This window comes from Mobula hypostoma, chromosome 29 (assembly GCF_963921235.1).
Source record: "Mobula hypostoma chromosome 29, sMobHyp1.1, whole genome shotgun sequence".
NCBI classification, from domain to species: domain Eukaryota; kingdom Metazoa; phylum Chordata; class Chondrichthyes; order Myliobatiformes; family Myliobatidae; genus Mobula; species Mobula hypostoma.
Genome location: NC_086125.1, coordinates 6,730,790 through 6,746,465, shown reverse-complemented (window position 1 = coordinate 6,746,465; position 15,676 = coordinate 6,730,790). Strand labels below are relative to the sequence as shown.

Here is a 15,676-nt window from a genome sequence, read left to right as displayed (position 1 = left end):
AGCAACGGCTTTGTTCAGATTCAATCCCTACTTAACATCCCTTGTATTTTTTGAGGGGTTAAACTTTGCCACTCTGCATGCAGAAAATTGCTCTGAATGTTCATTTTCACAGCAGGTGTCCTGAATTAACAAATTTACCCACATGTACCCTGCTCCCATTTTAAAATGCCTTTGCAGTTCCCAAGGTTGTCCTGATCATTGATGTATTAATGTAGTAAACTGTGTTTGTGTTTGTATAGGCTGGGCCACCTGGTCCCCCGGGGCCTGGAATGCCGGGTCCTGGCCGAGGAAGGGGCAGGGGTCAAGGCACGTGGGGCATGGGCCCCCCTGGAGGAGAGATGGCCTTCTCAGTCCCCAGCCACAAGTGTGGTTTGGTCATTGGTAGAGGTAGGTTGAGCGTCCTTGCTTTGACTTTTATGGTGTTCTGTTGTATTGTCGGGTTGACTTTGCTATTCAAATGCTTAGCAATGCATCATCAGCATTTTGAACGGGAGATAAAAATCAAACCAAAAAGCTAAGTGTTCACTCGACTATGCTCTTCCAGGGATATTAGTAGTCAACCACCTCCAACTTGTCAGTATGTGTGGCCTGGTATTTTCCAGGAACTATGTTGCTTCACTCTGAGGCTTCCAGTTTTCCTGCTGCCTTGCTCACCTCCTGTTTGATGATCCTGAGTTCAGATTTCACTGCTGTGTGTGCCCAGAGTTTAAAGTCAGTCGCATTTATGGATTAGTATCTGGCATTGAAATGGGAACAGTTGGGCTCTGTACTTGTTCGTGAGACTGAGGTGCATTGCTTAAACCTTGCAGGTGGGGAAAACGTGAAGGCAATCAACCAGCAGACCGGTGCTTTTGTGGAATTGCAAAGACAGCCCCCTCCCAACGGGGATCCGAACTTCAAACTGTTCACTATCCGTGGATCGCCCCAGCAGATCGATCATGCCAAGCAGCTCATTGAGGAGAAGATAGAGGTAACAGTTTATTCCATCTGCAGGGTGGGTCACCACATCCAAAAAGCTGACAGTCAACAGACCCTCAGCAGAAAACATGAGCTTCTTTAACAAATGGCGTGCTCTATCTAAATCTGCATTTGCACATTTGACAACTTCCACTATAGAAAGGATGTTGAGGGTGCAGAAGGGGTTTACCAGGATGCTGCCTGATGTAGAGGGCACGTGCTGTCACGAGGGGCTGGATAAACGTGGGTTGTTTTCTCTGAAGCGTCAGAGGGTGAGGGGAGATCTGATAGAGGTCTACAAGATTGTGAAGAGACATTAGAGTGGGCAGAGAGTATCTCTTCCCAGAGTTGAAATGTCTGATATCAGGGCGTGCATTGAAAATGAGAGGGCTAGGTTTAAGGGCGGTGTGAGGGGTATGTTTCTTTACTCAAGAGTGGTGGGTGCCTGGTATGGTGGTAGAGGCAAATACATTAGAGGCTTTTAGGAGATGTTTGGATGGACACATGGATGTAAGGAAGATGGAGGGATATGGACATGGTGTAGGTAGGAGGGGATTAGTGTTTGTTGTTTTTGATTTGCTGTTTAGCTGGTTCGGCACAACACTGTGGGTGGAATGGTCTGCTCCTATGCTATGCTGTTCTGTGTTTTAAGTTTCAGTGAATGTATTCAGATGTTGTACTGGCTTCCCAGTTCTCAGATCAGTACATAGAGCCTATACACAGCAATTTGTAGTACAACAGAAGAATGTTATCTAGTTGTGCATAATGCAGTGAGCCATAAATTCATTTACATGAAGTACACTGGAAACTTCCATACCCATGCAGTATTGTACCTAATACGTGGAGTGGGTAGAGTAGCACAGTACAATATGGGCCCTTTGCCCTGGAATATTGTACTGATCTGAATAAACATACTCCACAATCAATCTAAGCCTTCCCTCCTACGCAACCTTCCTAACCTTCTATTTTTCCTACTTCGATATGCATATGAGAGACTCTTGTATCAGCTTCCACACCTGCCAGTGCATTCCAGGGACCCACCACTAAACTTCCTTCCACTCACATTGAATGCATGTCCTCTGATATTGGTCGTTCTGCCTTGGGAAAGAAAGCTAATGGCTGTCCACTCTATAACTCACCTTATACATTTCTATCAAGTCATCTCTCACCCTCCTTTGCTCCAAAGAGGAAAAACTCTAGTTTGATTGACCTTTCTTCATTTGGAATGTTTGCTAATTCAGACAGTATTCTGGTATATCTCCTCTGTACCCTTTCCAAAGGCTTCCACTTCCTTCCTATAATGTTGTAACCAGAACTGGACACGATATTCCCAGGTGTGGTCTAACTGGGGTTTTATACAGCCATATCATTTTTGTGGCTTTTGAACTCAATTCTCTACTAATTAAAGCCAATACAGCATTTTCCTCCTTGCCCACTCTGCTGATGCAGAACCTTTGAGAGATCTATGGGCTTGGACTCAAAATCCTTCTGTTCCTCCACATTGCTACCTGCCATACTATCCACAGTACTACCAGCCTTCATGTAACGCACCTTTCTACTCCCTTATCCAAGTCACAAAGAGCAGATTTCTCAGAGCAGATCCCTGTGCAACACCAATGGTCCCAAACTCCAGGCAAAAATATGCGCCATCTACTACCACTCTGCCTTCTGTGGGCAAGCCAATTCCAAATCCGTTCAGCCAAGTTCCCATGGATCCCATGCCTCATGACTTTCTGGATGATCCTTCCATGTGGAACCTTGCCAAGCACAGAACTTGTGCTGTTTGCATTTGAGGAGCTATGCACGTTAATGCTTTGGCACGTGCGCTCTCCTTAGTCTCGACTGGTTCTTAGAGTGAGGAACAACCTGATGTTTGGATTATTTAAACACCGGGCCTGTTGGATTGAAAAGGCAGAGTGTTGGGACCAGAGGCGAGGGTCGGGTCGGTTCTGTTCACTGTACCGTGACATTTACTGCGTTCCGCGCTGCGCTGAGGCGATGGCCTGTTCCGGTTGCTCCAGGCTTCGTGTCTGGGGACTGAAGCTTTTGTTCTAAATGCTAATTGCTACTTTTATTGTTCGCACAATTTTTTTCTTTCCTCTCTGCACCTGGGGTGCATGGCAGTATTGGGTTCTTTGGGTTTCTTTGTTTTGTAACTGCCTGTAAGGGGATGCATCTCAAGGTTGTTTGATGTATACATAATTTGCTAATAAATATACCTTGAACTCTGAACTCTCTGTCATTGCTTCTCCCTATGTTTATCCCCACTCCTGCCTTTTTACTGTTAGCTGAGAAGAGGAAGGAGTATTCTTAAGTTTTGTCCCAACCACTTAACATCCATATAGAAATATACTAATTTGTTTCTCTTCCCAGGGCCCCTTATGTCCTGTTGGACCCCCAATGCCTGGTGGCCCTATGGGACCCTTCCAGCCTGGACCCTTCCCCCAAGGACCTCCAGGAGCTCCTCCGCCACAGTAAGTAAACAGATACTTCATTGCATCAGTGCAGCTTTGCTCTTTACAGCAGTTGAATTCTGGTAGGCAATGAGCAAAATCATTTCAGTTCAATAACTTGGAATTCCAGGCTTTTACTCTCACTTGTCTGTTTCTAACCTTATGTAAATGATACTACTTCCTTACCAATTTAACTTGAAACCTAATGTACCAGTAAAATTGATTAGAGGATGTCATTCATGGACAATGGGAAGCTTGCTCTTACTTTGTCAGGTGTCACTGTGATGTAATAATGCCGAAGCAGTGTTGCTCGTGCTTACTTTGGAATGAGAAATCAGCATCTTTTAATGAAATACACATGTAGTCAGGCTAGGAGTTGTCAGATCTCAGTGATTTTTCCAATCCCCAGGTTCTTTTAGAAGTCCATGAATGACTGAGAACTTGTCGCTTATTTTAAAGTGTGAACAAAGGAGCGGAGGCAGAGCATGTGAAACTGAGGCAGACAGAAAGGAAAAGATACAAAGATGGTGTCTTTACAAAACCTGGCACCTCTATACTTAAGCAAAGGCCAATTCCTAAGATAAGAAGAAACCAATCAAAAGCTACACACAATCACAGCATGTGTCATGTGTTAACACTTAGCCAATGAAAACTGAAAACATGGTAAATGTTACATAAATGCTATACTGCTTTTCCACCAGTAGGTGGAGGCAAACACCACATTGTGAAAAATGCACGTTTGTTAAAAATACAAGTTGTGTGTCAGTAAAAACTAATTTCTAATATTAAAAAAACCCAACAGAGTTGTGTCATTTACTGGCATTCTCACTGCAGGAGAAAAGTACGATTGCCCATCTGTTTTTATCCTCCCCACCCCCTGCTTCCAACATTGCTCCCTATTGTTGGTGGCTGAAGCATGAGCGTTGAGCATGAACGTGGGAAGTGACATGGGCTCCGTTCCCTGCATACCTTACATGGTACGTCCTCCACTTCGGAGATTTTATCCCCCTACTGTATCTCTGGCAGCCTACTTTGTGCTGGTGTATATGCATTGTGGACTAGTGAATAAACAAATTGACAAGTACCAGTTTGGGGAGGTTAGGGCAGCGCGGTAGCATAGTATTCAGCACAACGCTTTACAGTATGGGTAACCTGGGTTCAATTTCTACTGATGCCTGTAAGTCTGCTCTCCTCATGACTGCATGGGTTTCCTCCCAATTGCGGGTTTGGTAGGTTAATTGGTCAATGTGACTTGTCCCATGATTAGGCATGGGTTAAATCGGGATTGCTGGGCGGTGTGGTTTGAAGGGCCAGAAGGGACTATTCTGCGCTTTAGCTCAATAAATTAAAAAAAATGGCTAGTCATATCAGGTGACAGAATCTTTGGGTCTTTGTTCTTTTCCTTTGTGTAGGTGTCTTCTGGCCTCTGTTGATGTCATTGCATAGACAAAAGTGAATATACATGGGGAGTCTTTAATTGTTGTTGTGAACTATCTAACTGGCATTCTTCCCTGACAGCCCTGCTGCTGGTGGCCCGCCTCCTCCGCACCAGTATCCTCCTCAAGGTTGGGGAAACACATACCAACAGTGGCAGCCGCCTGGACCTCATGACCCAAGTAATTATTTACATTTCCTTGCTTTGTACGTGGGGTTTGAGCCAGATTTTCAAAAAGCTCAGAAGCAGTTGTTCCAAACCCACAGATAATCCTTGCTGCAGGAACTGGCTGAAGTGTAAATGTAGCTGAGGCACTTGAATCTGTATTCCTTTTCTAGTCCCGCAACCCTCCAGCATCTGTTTTCTTGTGACCTTCTTGCAACCTTTTTTCTTCATTTTTTTTCGACTTTGTTCAGCTGTTTAACTGTTGAGTTCTGGAATTTCATCCGAAATCTCTTGCATTCCTTAAGATCTACTCGTCATCATTAACCAAATTTAATCTGATTCACTATTAAGTTGCAGCTGAAGCCTTTCCTGTGCACAATTTTAGAATAGTTTACTCATCAAAGAAGTTGTACAACTACAAATTTGTGTGTGTTTTGAAGAATTTTTATTGGAATTTATCCATTAAACCTTTTGTAACGATAATGTGCATTTTCTCACATTCACGAAATATCACACAAAATGCCATTTGGTCCACTTTCCCATGCCATTTCTGAGAGTTCTCATTGAGTATTGCTCACTTGTTCTTTGTGTGCTTGCAAGGTTTTCCTTTTCAGGAATTTGCCTAATTCCCTATTGAAAATTGTGTTTGAGGGTCTGGAATGTTGTCTGAATTGGTAAATTATAACTCTTCAGATTTCTTGCTGATTGCATTGTGATAGGAAATCAAAATTCTTAATAGCAAATGTCACTGTTGATCTCCTCACTTCTAATAGCGTTTGGGATGTGGGGGCTTGTAGTTGATCTTGGGTGCCCATACTGCAGTAATCTGTAGTGCCACTGGTGGAATATAAAGTGACTGCTTAGTTCAGAGGCCAGAATAGTTTATATTACCCTGTGAGATGTGGACGTTGCTAATTGTCCATCCCCAATTGTCATTGTTTGAGCAGCTATTACCATCAGGGATAAGGAATAAGTCATTCTGACTAAGGATCTTTGACTTTAAATGCTATCTTAAACAGGAGAGAATCTGCAGATGCTGGAAATCCAAACCAACGCTTACATAATGCTGGAGGAACTCAGCAGGTCAGACAGCATCTATGGAAAGGAGTTAACAGTTGACATTGTGGGCCGAGACCCTTCTTCAGGACTGAAGTTCCTCCAGCAATTTGTGTGCGTTGCTTCAAATGTTACCTATTTTTCTTTCTATAGATACAGTCTGACTCACTTAGCTTTGTTTCTTTGTCTTTTCCCATTGTCCGTCCTGCCCATATGAGGTCTTGTACCTTCTGCCAAATGTTTGGCCTCTTGACTTTTTCAATTGTGGATCGCTTTTCTGTGGGTGGGGTGAAGGCTTTGTTTTGAAAATTTGAGCTGTATCATCTTGTGGAATATTAACAGCGTCTTTTGTGGTACAGGTAAAGCTCCTGGAGATCCAAATGCTGCTGCCTGGGCTGCCTATTACCAACAGTATTACCAACAGCCTCCTGCACCTGTCCCACCCCAACAGCCCGCTGCTGCTCCACCAGGGCCAGGTAAGACGTGGATAGGCTGCACATCGTCTCCACTCCCTTGTAAATTTTAAGGGAAGCTGCAATGATGGATGTCATCAAACCTAAATCTATCCTTAAATTTGAGTAATGAAATTTTAAAATGAGTTGAAGGGAAAATAATTGTATTTTCCAGTGATATTTGTTAAATAAAACATACCTCTATAAAAGGTGATGAACTTTTGGATGCAGTACACCTTGCACTTTTGGTAAACTTTTAGAAGAATACTGCAATAACACAAGTGTCAGAGCTTTAGACTGGATTGCCACAAGCAAACTTTTTTTTAAAGAGTAGAAGAAATGGACTACAGCGACTTCTCTGCATTAAAGCAGGATAATTTCTCCAGAAAATTGCAGTGAGTAGAGGATAACTACTTGCAAACTGAAATCAATCAGTCATAATGTAGCTGCCAGGCTTGACTGCTATGAAATGCCATTGCTGATGCATGCTTCCTTGTAAGACTCTTAGATGTGAATTTCTGACTCCCTCCACAGCTGTGTCAAATTACAGTCGATATTTATTTAAATAGCTACCATTGAAACCTGGCAGGCAATTTGCATGGAGCAGGTTACCACAGGTACTTAGCTGGCATCACTTTTGTTTTTGTTGGTTGAGCAAGAGGTATTGGTTGAACAGAAGATATCTTCCCAGTAGAACAGTGGTATCCTCTACATCTATTTGAGAAAGCAGATGCATGACTTTAATTAATCTCCTGTAAAATGAGGGGCCACAGACAGTGTAGCATTCTCCTGCCCTGGGTTTCATGTTCCATTTTCAGATTTGAAGCTGCTGCCTTTTGGTGCTTATAAAAAAAAACACTACTGTTATCTTTTAATTATATTTTAACTCCTTTTTATTTAAACAGATCCAACACAGCAGCCTCCAGTTCAAGGTCCCGGAGGTCAACCTGATTACACTAAAGCATGGGAAGAATATTATAAGAAACTAGGTGGGTATCTTTCATTTACTTTTGGAGATTATTTCCGTACCTGAATTGGCTTGCTGAATTGATGCCTGCCTTTCCCATTTCTTATCCAGAATGCTTGGCTTTGTCATCACAAATGTAATTTTATAGTGTTTTCCAAAACTCTAGTGTTAAGACTTCACATTTGATAAAGTATTTCTCCCCTGCCCTCTGGTGGCCTTGACCGTACCTGTACTTTAATGCTGAATACCTCAGATGAATAGCTGATATTCTCTGCACCATGACTGAGAGAGGGGAGCATTGAGCCTGAACCGTGAGTTGAACCCACTTGGTTCCCATCTGTTCTTGTGTGGTGTGCCAGTCCATGCTGCTTGTGGCGTGTACATCTGAGTAACTAATAATACTCTGACTAACATTCCAGTTTTTCTGCTATACTGTCCACATTTTTGTGCAGCGACCCAATGTCAAATGGATCAAAGTGGCTTTCTCCATCTGTCACTCTTCCCTCCTTTGGACGTCTTTAGCTAAAGTCTGAGTTTGCTTTTGCAGGCCAGCAGAACCAACCTGGCCAGCAACCAGGCCCTCAGCAGGATTATACAAAAGCATGGGAGGAGTACTACAAGAAACAAGGTAAGCATACTGCCCTTGTCTTTCTTACTACTCATAAAAGCCTTGAGAAATGTTTTCTTGAATTTGTTCATGGTGTCTTTTACATAGGATTCAAAGAGCAGACAATGCCTCGGTTTAACTAAAGGTACTTTGTTGTTGATCGTAGAATAAAATTCCCCTTAGAGATGAGCTGTGTTGACTGAAAACTGCTCTCCTTTTCAGCCTTGTGATATCGATATTCAGATCTGTGAGGCTATATTTTGAGGCTTCCAGTGTACTCTGTCTCAGCTCTAGAAGTAATGTTCCATCCCAGTAACACCTTGAACTCTGTCAAAAGCATTTTAAAGCAGTTGATATCCAATGAAATATTTGCTGCTGTTGTAACATAGTGAATGTGGTAGCCAAATTGTATGCATTAATATCTATCACTAATGAACATAATTTTTTGATAGTTAATGTTGTTTGAGGGATTTCTATTTCTGAGGATGTTGTGCAGACCATAAGACATAGGAGCAGAATTTAGGCATTTCATTCCATCAAGTCTGCTCTGCCTTTCAATCATGGCTGATTTATTTTCCCCCCATTCTCAGTGTCCTGCCTTCTCCCCATAGCCTTTGATGCCCTTAATCAAGAACCTATCTCCTCCTTTTAAATATACCCAGTGACTTGTCCTCCACAGCCACCTGTGGCCATGAATTCCACAGATTCACTGCCCTATGGCAAAAGAAATTCCTCCTCATCTCTGTTGCAAAGAGACACTCTTCTATTCTGAGGTAGTGCCACCTGGTCCTAGTCTCCACACTATTGGAAACATCCTCTCTATGTCTCCTATTTTTTTTCTAGGATGGATAAGAGGTGACTTGATAGAGACAAGATGATAAGAGGCACAGATCAAGTGGCTAGCCAGAGACTTTTTCTCAGGGCTAATACCATGGGGAATAACTTTTAAGATGATTGTAACAAAGTATATGGGGTGGGATGTCAAAGGTAAGTTCTATACAGAGTGGTGGAGAGTAGAGTAGAGAGTAGAGCCAAGGGTGGTGGTGGAGGCAGATGCGTTAAGACTTTTCAATGACCCCTAGATGAAAAAAATGAAGGGTTATGTAGGAAGGAAGAGTTAAGTTGATCTTAAAGAAAGTTAAAAGGTTGGCACAGCATCATATGGTCAAATGGCCTATGCTGTCCTGTTGTAGTCTACGTTTAAAGGAGATTCCTTAAAAAGAATTCACCTCAGCCAGACAGGCAAGTCTCTGGTTGGCAGGCACCTTCAGCTTTTTCATTGCCCTTGTGTAGTAGTAGACAGCTGTCAATCCCAGGGGATCATGGGTTTGCGCCTCTGGTGGACTGTGTCCGTCCTCTCCAGGACGCAAGCCTGGGTCGGAAGATTTGAAGAACCGTCTGTTTTTTCCATGCAGCAGGTTTCCCCTCTCCACATCACTGACGTAGTCCAAGGGAAGGGCAAGTGCTGATATAGCTTGGCACCAGTGTCGTCGCAGAGGTTGCCAGAGTGAAGTTCTAAACAACATCAAACTGCCTTAGGGACCCCGGTTCCGGATTTCTTCCTCAGAGTTTACTCACAAAGCCTTTCCCGTGGATGGGTATGGCTGCAAGGCAGTGGAGATTTAAAACCAGAGTTTTCCTTCTAGGCAGGCTGCAGTTTAAGGCTGACGAGCCCCACCTGCCCAAAGCAACTGGTCCACCTTTGCCTCTTCTCTAGTCAGTAGAAACAGTTCCACCGGGCCTAGTAGCTAAGCCACATGTGAAGGGCAAGAGTTGGAATTGGTTGTCAGAGATGTTAGTGATGCACACCATTTGGAGCACTTTATAGTTAGTGGGAGCTTATCCCCACTACTACCCCCGTCTATGACAACCTTAGGAACCTGCCCTTGTGTAAAGGGTCATAATTTAATATTTGAGATGTACAGTGAATTCTGGTTAATTGGCCCTTTGGTTTGGGACAATTCTTAAAGAACAAAAACTAAATCAAGATAATAGCCGTGTTTTCTTTTATTTGGGACACTATACTGCTTAACTGGGGAGGAAATTGTTGCCAAACAATTTCTAACTAGTGTCAATCATGTGCACTTGTATGGCTGTTAAACGCTATACCGTGCTTAGAGCGATCAGCTTTTAATAGCATCAGTTGCATGTGTTTGTTTTTTTTTTAAAAAAAAGTGATTTTTATCACTGTAAGGAATAATCAATAAGACAATTCAGCACTGGTTTGCTCACTCTGGTTTCAAGAATTCAGGCTTGGAGATGCCAGAAACAGCAGGGAGTTAAAATGGAACAACTTTACTACTTCAAGTTAGGAATTATGAAGTTATCAGCAATCATCTTACAATGAAAGTATTGTAATAATCTTTTGTAATCCAAATCTTTTTTTTAAGATTTGGAGAATGCAGCTGTTGAAAGCGTTGTATGAAGACAGTCCAATATCTGCACGAGATGTCCATGCTGATTGTGTTCATTTACAGTCAGCAAAACGTGCCAGACGAATTCCTCTATCGATAACTAATACTGTTATAGTACTGTAGAGTCATTGGTAGTATAATTTATTCTGTATTTCATTTAAATACACAAATTGTTACTCAGTAGTTTGTTATTTTTATGCCTTTTAACTATTTCCATGCAACTTCGACTAATTGGGTAGCTGCTTAATTGGGCCAAATTGTACTGGTCCTGAAGTGACCTATTTAACTGGAATCCACTGTATCTGCATAGATGCAGCATGACCAGCATTTCACATTTGCATGTGGCCACTTTATTAGGTAGCTCCTCCTATCTTGTATGTTTGCTCAGTGTGAGCTGAAAACAACACAGAATATGTTCAAAGGTCCGTTTTCATAAAATAATGTGTACAGTATATACAACCTGAAATTCTTACTCTTCACAGACATCCACGAAACAAGAAACCCCACAGAATGAATGATAGAAACATTGAAGACCCCCACTTTCCCACCCCCCTCCCTGTGCACAAGACTGGATGCAAGAGATGCCTATTGTTCGTAGGGCAGGCAGATATTCAGAGGCTGGAAGCTGGAAGTGTAAAGCTGCATTCAGCTTGTGTGCTTGATTAATAAGAAAACAAAAGGCCATAAGATTTAAACTCTTCTGCAGACAGTGTACATCTCAACTGTTTTCCTTAGATGTATTTTAGAAACAACTTTAAAGGAGAATTATATTCAGTGGCTGCTTCATTAGGAGCCTCCAGTATGTTTGTGGTCTTTTACAGGTTGTAGCCCATCCACTTCTGGGTTTGATGTGTTGTACATTCAGAGCTGCTCTTCTGCATGACATTATTGTAATAATGAGGGGTTATTTGAGTTACTGTTGCCTTCCTGTCAGCTTGAATTAATCTGGCCATTCTCTTCTGACCTCTTAACAAGGTATTTTTGCGCAGAGATCTGCTGCGCACTGCTTTTTAAAAGTTTTTTTATATTTTGTGTAAACTCTGGATAGTGCGCGTACAAATCCCAGAAAATCAACAGTTTCTGAGATACTCAAACCACTCCGTTTGGCGCCAACAGTCATTCCACAGTCAAAGTTACTAAGATCACATTTTGTCCCCATTGTGATGTCTGAACAGTAACTGAACTGATTGACTGTATCTGCATGCTTTTATGCTTTGAATTGCTGCCACGTGATTAGATATTTGCATTAATGTCTGCATGTGTGTAAGTGTACCTAATAAAGTGGTCATTGATTGTGGGAAGAGTTGCTGTTTGTTGGGGGTGTGCTGTTTAGGTTTATGCATGTTGACTGTTACTGTCTCTTCCACAGCTCAGAGCGCCCAGGGGGCGGCAGCAGCAGCAGCAGCAGCGGCGGCACCACAGCCTGGAGCCCAGCCGGATTATAGTGCAGCCTGGGCTGAGTACTACAGACAGCAGGCAGCATACTATGGTCAACCAGGGGCACCACAACCCGCTCCCCAGCAACCACCCACACAGCAAGGGCAACCGGTACGTCCGCAACCCCCTCCTCCCTACAGGTTCTAGCTCTCTTCTTCTTGCAGCAGTGGTGCCTTCTGGACATGGCTCTGCCTTCACTCAGTCATCACAGTGCTGTGGCTACAACCAACTGAAAGCGGCCTGTTAAACTCAGTCTGGAACTCGGTGTCTCAGACCAGGCGTACACAGTCAGTGGGTGACTGCATGTGTTCAACCACTTGCACACTTTCTCCTTTTTTCTTGCTCCTGTTCTCTCCCCTCAGTGACTTGCTGCTCAGCAGAACCAATACATGCAATCATTCCATCTTTGAATTAAGCACTGAAAGGATTAATAGTGTAAATGGTTGAGGCTTTACTTTCCCAACAATGTGTTGCTACTTCATGTTGATGGCACTTTCCAGAAGCAGTTCAGTAGTGCAAAATGGGCATTTTCTCTTGCTTTTAACCTTTTCTACACTTTCTCTTGAAATTAGTTTACCTTTTTTCTTTCTCTTTCTTCCCCCTCTCTCGCTCGCGCCCCGCTCCCCCTCTCGCTCGCGCCCCGCTCCCCCCTCTCGCTCGCGCCCCGCTCCCCCCTCTCGCTCGCGCCCCGCTCCCCCTCTCGCTCGCGCCCCGCTCCCCCTCTCGCTCGCGCCCCGCTCCCCCCTCTCGCTCGCGCCCCGCTCCCCCCTCTCGCTCGCGCCCCGCTCCCCCCTCTCGCTCGCGCCCCGCTCCCCCCTCTCGCTCGCGCCCCGCTCCCCCCTCTCGCTCGCGCCCCGCTCCCCCCTCTCGCTCGCGCCCCGCTCCCCCCTCTCGCTCGCGCCCCGCTCCCCCCTCTCGCTCGCGCCCCGCTCCCCCCTCTCGCTCGCGCCCGCGCCCCGCTCCCCCCTGTCTCTCTCTCGCCCGCGCCCCACTCCCCCTCACATTTCTGTTTGTGTTTGGTTTATTGCTACTGTCTCCCAATTGTACTGTCATCAGCAGTTATCCATACAATGTCTGCTATGTTCATTTATTACTTCAAAAATGTGATGTTACATGCTTCTAGAACAAGCAGTCACACTGATCCTACTGCCAGTGACTCCTGAACTGTCACTCCCAATGACAGAAATCTTGTGACCTATACTTGTACACCGCTTCTTTACTCCTCATCTTCGAAGGTTCAGTGAAGCAGGAGAAAAGACTGGTACGCGAGGTTGTTCACGGCAAGATATGCTACTTTCGGTTGGACACGCAGACCTGTTGAAGACTTTCATTGTCAGACACGTGAGGATGTGATTCATCAGTGACTGGAAGCCATCTCTGATTTCATATCTTTCCCGTCACATGTTTTGACCTTCTGGTCAACGTGGAACTTGCAAAGTCAATTTGTGTGATGGATTGAAAATAGCACAGAAATGCCTTTACTTTACAGGTTCTTTACATGGAGTTAAGTTGTAATCTCGGGCACCGACGGGCAGAGACATCAGAACTTTCACCACAGAAGGTGTCTGCTTGGCCAATTTGTGCCAATGCTTGCTCATTGAAGGGGCTACCTAGTTTTCCCATTCTTCTCAATCCTGTATGTAGGCTTCAGCTGATGCAGGTACAGACTCTACATTATCACAAAAAAGTGCCAGTTCCCGCTAAGAAGCCTTAAGTTTAATACAGATAAAAGGCCCTCTGACATCAGGTTTATAAATAGTTGTAATTAGCTAGAAATTTGTCCATTTAGATCAGTGGCTTATGGTTAGATCTAAATTTTAACCATGAGCATTATTGAGATGAATCATGTTGAGCCTATAGAACAGAAATGGGCTTTGGGATCAGCTATTCCATACTAGTCTTTTGTATTTTAGCCCATCCATTGTAACCACTCCTCTCCCTTATGCTTACTCAGCTTAAATGCACCTGCTTTTGCCTCGCTCCTCCTGCAGAAGTATTCTTTCTATTCTCGCCGCTCTGGATTCCTCTGAATTCTCCTTGGGGTTTGTTGTTGACTCTTAGATTGCTAGCTCCTGCTTTTGGGCCTGGCAGCAGATGGATTCAACTACATCTACTCTGTCAAAACATTTCATCACCTTGTGTCAGCCCACCCTGCGCCCCCTTGTTCTTCTGTCTTCCAGTGAAAAGAGCCACTCTGTTCTATCTTTCTGATGGCCATAAACCTCCCATTTCGGTGTTGCCTGTAAATCTTTATTATACTTTCCTCACTACCTCTTCAGTAACGTGGAGGCCAAGCCCATGCTCTGAGGAAAAGTTCTGCACGTTTTATGTCTGATTTTCATTCTGTAATTCTAGAAGTGAGCCCTGATGCTTTGTTTATACTTTTTCCGCCTTGTTAACCTGTGTCACTGTCTGTGTGCGCACGCTTTGAATCCCCGTTTCGCTACTCCTTTTTGTACTTCTATCCCAGCAATATATGGCCTTCTTTTTCCTACCAAAATGTAATACCTCACACTTAACTATATTCAATTGAATCTGCCATAGGAATGCATCATCTCACAAGATGGATTCCCTGTTGTGTCATCCCACTAATTTCCACATTAAATATTTTCTCTCCCACAGACACAGTGAAGCAAACGGGGGACGATTGCAGTATCGTCGGGAAGAATATTCCTTTTAACAATGATGCAGACTGATGAAGATCCATAGGCTTAGGTTCCCTATCACTGTTTAAAGACGTTCATGTTGAGCCAGTGTAGGAGGTAGATTAAGCTCAGCTCCAACTTCAGATTCAGTCCGTCTACAGGAGAGAGAAAAAAAAACAAAAAAATGGATGGGGGGGAAGTGAAAAATTCAGGATAATACTTTTTTGTTTTTATTTTAAATATAGATCACTCGGCTTTTAGTTGAAGATAGTTGAACATTCCAGACAATGTACTGTTGAAATCAAATCCATTACACTGAAAATGGCTGCTGGTCTGTTTTTTGCATCTTGTTGTCTGTTAAGGTTTAAAAGAAAAACAATGTAAGCTTGGTTTTTACTTTTTACCGCTCGTTTTACACTTCACAATAAATGATATTAAAACAGTGGCTCTTTACTGCGATGCTTCTGCCTTGTCTCAAGCTTGTTGGTCTCTGTTCACGGCACTGAAGATGCCGGCGTCCGGCGAGCAGCGCCCGATCTCACACGTATCGTTGCTTGTCTGCCGTTGGTTTTGGGTTGGGGGTAGGGGTCTTGTCTGCAGTTGCTTTTGGGTCAGGGATAGGGGGTAGTGGGAGTGCAAGCTGACCTTTGAAATGCAGTGCCTGGGCAGGTTGTGTCCCCTTCAGTCACTACAGGGCCGGACAGCGACATCCTGCGCCCAAGTTATTGGCTTTAAGAAAGGTAACCCTGAATTAGTTTTGACTGACTGCATGTGTGATTGGATCCTGCTAGCACTGAGTGGGCATGGAGCTGCAGCTGGATTGTTGATATTACCCCTGCAGAGGGCTGTTATACCTGAGGCACAGGGTCTTCAATCACTGGCTGTAAGATGCTTGAGAACTGATGCAGTATGACTGACATCTTGCTGAGTGATTTTGCTGTGTGCCAGGAAGTACATTCGCTGAGGTTTGTTTTCTCTGCTCGCTGCAGAAAGATGTGATCTCTCATGCTTTATCCATTTACAGGGTGTGTATGGTACCAGCAAGGCTAGCACTTAATGTCTACCCTAATTATCCACTGAACCCTGCT

General features: G+C 43.9%; 1 protein-coding gene across 2 annotated transcripts in view; it reads left to right on the top strand.

Moving 5' to 3' along the window:
* khsrp (KH-type splicing regulatory protein) overlaps positions 1-15,031 on the top strand; it is a 52,087-nt gene extending 37,056 nt beyond the window's left edge. For both annotated transcript variants that reach the window (XM_063035897.1, XM_063035898.1), the window contains exons 13-21: positions 240-387; positions 810-970; positions 3,331-3,431; positions 4,929-5,026; positions 6,426-6,542; positions 7,424-7,507; positions 8,033-8,113; positions 11,876-12,054; positions 14,566-15,031. In XM_063035897.1, coding sequence (XP_062891967.1) covers positions 240-387; positions 810-970; positions 3,331-3,431; positions 4,929-5,026; positions 6,426-6,542; positions 7,424-7,507; positions 8,033-8,113; positions 11,876-12,054; positions 14,566-14,574 — 978 coding nt within the window. In that variant the 3' untranslated portion in view covers positions 14,575-15,031. The remainder of the gene's footprint in view (positions 1-239; positions 388-809; positions 971-3,330; positions 3,432-4,928; positions 5,027-6,425; positions 6,543-7,423; positions 7,508-8,032; positions 8,114-11,875; positions 12,055-14,565) is intronic.
* Positions 15,032-15,676: the final 645 nt, after the last annotated feature.